The sequence below is a fragment of the Salvelinus alpinus genome, chromosome 16 (assembly GCF_045679555.1).
Source record: "Salvelinus alpinus chromosome 16, SLU_Salpinus.1, whole genome shotgun sequence".
NCBI classification, from domain to species: Eukaryota; Metazoa; Chordata; class Actinopteri; order Salmoniformes; family Salmonidae; genus Salvelinus; species Salvelinus alpinus.
In genome coordinates, this window is record NC_092101.1 from 31634891 (window position 1) to 31639516 (window position 4626).

At 41.7% G+C, this 4626-nt stretch overlaps 1 protein-coding gene across 2 annotated transcripts; it reads left to right on the forward strand.

Moving 5' to 3' along the window:
- Positions 1–731: 731 nt before the first annotated feature.
- On the forward strand, positions 732–3584 carry LOC139541353 (regulator of G-protein signaling 21-like). Of its 2 annotated transcripts, none has more exons than XM_071345914.1 (5): positions 732–985; positions 1347–1403; positions 1830–1894; positions 2031–2197; positions 2383–3584. In XM_071345914.1, exons 1-5 carry the CDS (start codon positions 900–902, stop codon positions 2569–2571), a joined length of 564 nt encoding a protein of 187 aa, XP_071202015.1. In that variant the 5' UTR covers positions 732–899; the 3' UTR covers positions 2572–3584. The 2 variants fall into 2 exon arrangements, with proteins under 2 accessions (XP_071202015.1, XP_071202016.1); XM_071345915.1 differs by having other exon boundaries at positions 764–985; positions 1833–1894.
- Positions 3585–4626: the final 1042 nt, after the last annotated feature.

Here is a 4626-nt window from a genome sequence, read left to right on the forward strand (position 1 = left end):
TCTGGTCAGTTGAGCTTTACTGTATTATATAAAGGTAGTTGTGGTGGTGTGGACGAGAGGGCACAAGGCACATTAAATATAATTGGACATGTTTTGGTGTCCCTTGGTTGTGCTTGACTTCTTGTGGCCATCTTTGGGCAAGTTGAGGAGGACCAGTCAGTTACTGTGCAGAATGACAGACAGGCCATTGGACATGGCTGCCTACTGGTAAAGATCATTTGGCAAGTGAGGTTTATATGACTTTGGCTACTGTATGCAAAAGATAGTTAGAAGAGAGTGAAAAATATGATGTTGCCTACTGTAATCGCTCTATATCGATCAGACCAAAACTGCTGTTAATATTTGTCAATAGAGCAAGTTTGCCTTTGATAATCCATTCACAGGGGTTTTCCCTGTAAACCATCAACCTTCAGAGAAAGAAACACAACTTGTGGTGCATGCTTTTGGATATAACTTAAACATCCCAATGATGTTTCAACAGGGTACAAAAACGCAGTAAGCGAAGGTCATGATTTGCCTATTACTCTCACTGTCTCTGTCATTTGCATCTGAGCAGTGAAGATAAAAAATACTGTGGACATACAGAGCATGCTTTTAACAAAGGGATATTCGGCCCTCCCTAAAAACAGAGGGAGAGAGAGAGCATGTCACAGAGAGAGGGGGAGAGAGAGTGCGTCGCAAAAAGAGAGAGCGCATGTCACAGGAAGAGAGAAAGAGAGGCTTCCTCTCTTGCTACGGTTTGCTGGGCTGGGTCTGATGTTTCAGTGTTTCACCATCCAGCCCCTAAGCAACGCGGCGCCCTGCATATAAGGCCTGAAGTGGGGGGAGACCCCTCCATACAGAGAGTGATCCACCGCAGCATGAGCAGCACCAGGAGACAGAGAGTGTGGAGTTAAAACATGCCCAGCCTAATCATCACAGAGACACTAACACAAACACAGCACTTCAATATGGAGCAGGACGACAGGAGGAGGAACAAGAACCTGTGAGTTTAGCTTATAGATTTTTTTATGCAGTCAACAGCTGGGGAATTTGGTAAATGTACTGTGGAGCTTTTATATAAGTAATAAGCTTTATATTCAATGTAGTCTAGTAATACTATGGATGTGTAATATACTTTCTAAATACAAAATAATTTGTATAGTTTATTTTAAAATGCTTTTACATACGTATTAGCTTAATACTACATACTATAGGCCACATATTGTATATAAACACTGCATATGTTATACTAAACCTGTAAATACCTCCTACCTAGATACTACTTACTGAGATGTCCTTATACAGCAATGGAATAAGTCTTGTTTTATGAGACGATCATGACATTTCTCTTTTTCTCTCCATAGGGGAAAGAACTTTATTTGCCGACTGCAATGCATGTTCTCACACTCCACATCTGAGAGGTAAGGAATCTTACTCTTCCTTACACTGTCACTCTGCATTGATGCTAATTGTTATTATTTTGCATGTATTTTATTGTTCAAATACCATGTGTGTTCTAGCGTCCATCTATGGTAGTGTGTGCGGATTCAAATGAAATTTCAGGACTTATGTTAACTTTGGCACAGCACAGGCACACACACGCACGCACGCACGCACACACACACACACACGCATGCACACACGCGTACGCACGCACGCACGCACACACACACACACACACAAAGGCCCAAGTGTTTGATACGTGAAAGAACTTGATAACTGTGCGGCTAAAATAATTTCTTAATTATGTTGATTCTATGTGCCCTTTTGTCCTCACATCAAATACCAGATTATTTTTACCCAGATTTGACTCTAGTTGAGTCATCAAACACACATTTTCTTCCCAGCAGGCTAAGTTTAGAAGATACCCAACAATGGTCTCAGTCACTGGAGAGACTCCTTGAATCTAAATGTAAGTTTTACTTCACGAGACGATCAAAATAGTTAGAGATAAGTAGCTAAATCAGATAAAACAAAAACTCCATGTGTGCAGGCTTGGGGCTGTATCAGTGTTTCATGCCTTGGTTTGTTTTTATTCTTCCCCACAGATGGACTGGCCACCTTCAGAACCTTTCTGAAGTCTGAATTCAGCGCTGAGAACATTGAGTTCTGGCTGACGTGTGAGGAGTACAAGAAAATCAAGTCATCGTTCAGAATGTCATCGAAGGCAAAGAAAATCTATGAGCAGTTCATAAAGGCTAGGGCTCCTAAAGAGGTAAGACTGTTATGTATTACAGTACATGGCTACATGTTAGAGATTCAAATAACCCTCTGTAACCTCATTGATGTTTCAATGTATTTCATCAACACCATCCAGTTATTAAACCACCCTCAAATGTCTCCAGACATGCTATATGAAATGCTTCTGTACTTTGTAAATCTAAATGAATCTTGTTCCAGATAAACATTGACTACTACACAAGGGAGCAGATCAAGAGGGCTGTGAAGACTCCTAACCTCCAATGCTTCGACGATGCCCAGAAGATTGTCTATGGGCTGATGGAGAGAGATTCGTACCCTCGCTTCCTGCGCTCAGACATTTACAGATCCCTCCTGGAGTCCCTCGCCACTGACGCCGTCAAGGGATGATAGGAGAGGAGAAGACGACAGGAGAACATGAAAACAGTAACTGGAATGTTTGGGCTTCTACAGGATGGAAGGCTGACCAAGCACAGAGAGACTGACAGGCCATGCCCTACAAAACATGGTTCCCACAATGCAGGACCAAACCCTGAAACACTCTGCAAGCAGGATTAGCCAAGAGAAAAATAAAGAAGCAAAGACAGAAGGAAAAGCAGAGAGGATATGGGGAACTCTACGGTGATGCGTGTTTGAACTGGATACTGCTGTCCTATCAGTGACTCTGGGAGTGACATGTCATATCATAAGTGATCAGATCGTCTTTGACAGTGAATGAATCACATAGTGAATGACGATTGAACTGAAACACAACGTCAGAGAACCATGCAGTCCCCACTCAACCGGAGGTGCTTCCTGTCTTGATAAAGACAGAGAAGAGTGTGTGTGCGCGCGTGTGTGTCCGTGTGTGTGTGTGTGTGTCTGTGTGCGTGTAACAGGAAGCCTATGATACTGTGATAAGACATGAGATGCAGGGTGGACTTTCACTAGCAGTACTAACCTACGTTGTCAGGAGAAATGTAATGAAGGAAAGAGCATGTATTCAGCGCATATCGGCCAAACCGAATATACTCTCCTTTACACTATGAATATTTAGTCTCTAAAATCAGTCAAGTTTTGTGAAAGGCATTTGGATCTTTACACTTGTAAGGCAGTTAAAGACTTCTTACACTCTCTGTCATTTAAGAATGACCTATTGAGAAGTATAGGTTAAGTTGTGCAATTGTAGAGAGAAGAATAGTCTATGTCCAACTTTGTATATTGAACTTAACTCCTACTTATTTGATACAGAATGTTTCTGATTGCTTACTGAGCTTGCACAATAGAATGTTTATTCATTCTGATTTGCATGTTGTACTATTTATAACACACAGTCACTGTTTGGACGCTGACTTTTACAATGCTTGTAAAAAAAGTTATGATTATGTAGGACGACATTAAATGATTAAATTATTTGCAGACAAGGTACTTGTTGTCAATCACTAATTAGCAAAAATCTCTTCGGGCTCACTCTCAACAACTAAATTAAAAACCAACATTACACATAGCGATAGCTTTAATCTTTACAGCTCATTACATAGTAAATGTCTCAGACAGTCCATGATTTATCACGACAATGTTTTACCAGCAAAAGTATAATATCACTATTCCATGAAGCATGGTATACATTTATAAATGTGTGACAATAGTACTGCCAAATCAATGTCACATGCTAATGTTAAATGTTATCCCTTGACACACCACCTTCCCAGAAAGTAGTGAGAGGGCTATTACCATATAGTAAATCATGAGTTTGAGCACACTTGATGGTCTCCAATGCACGTGAAATCATCTCAATGTGCAAAAATAAAATGTCTCAATAAAAATACAAATAAATCACACACCAGACAGTTTATTAGGTACACCCATATAGTACCGGGTCGGACCCGCCTTTGCCTCCAGAACAGCCTGAATTGTTTGGGGCATTCCACAAGTTATCGGGAAAATGTTCGACAAGAATGTTGGTCCATGCTGACGCGATGGCATCACGCAATTTCTGCAGATTGGACGGCGGTACATTCATGCTGTGAACAGTCAGTTCCATCTCATCCAAAAGATGCTCCATTGGGTTGAGGTCTGGGGACTGCGCAGTCCACTCAAGTAAACTGAACTCGCTGTCATGTTCCAGGCAATGTTTTTCCATTCCTCATTTGTCCAGTGTTGATGACTACATGCCCACTGGAGCGGATTCTTCTTGTTTTTAGCTGATAGGAGTGGAACCCGGTGTAGTCGTCTGTGGCAATAGCCCATCCGTGACAAGGATCGACGAGTTGTGCATTCCGAGATGCTGTTCTGCACACCACTGTTGTACTGTGCCAATATTTGTCTTTTTGTGGCCCGCCTGTTAGAGTACATGATTCTTGCCATTCTCCTTTGACCTCTCTCATCAACGAGCTGTTGTCGCCCACAGGAATGCCACTAACTGCATGTTTTTTGTTTGTCGCACCATTCTCGGTAAACCCTAGA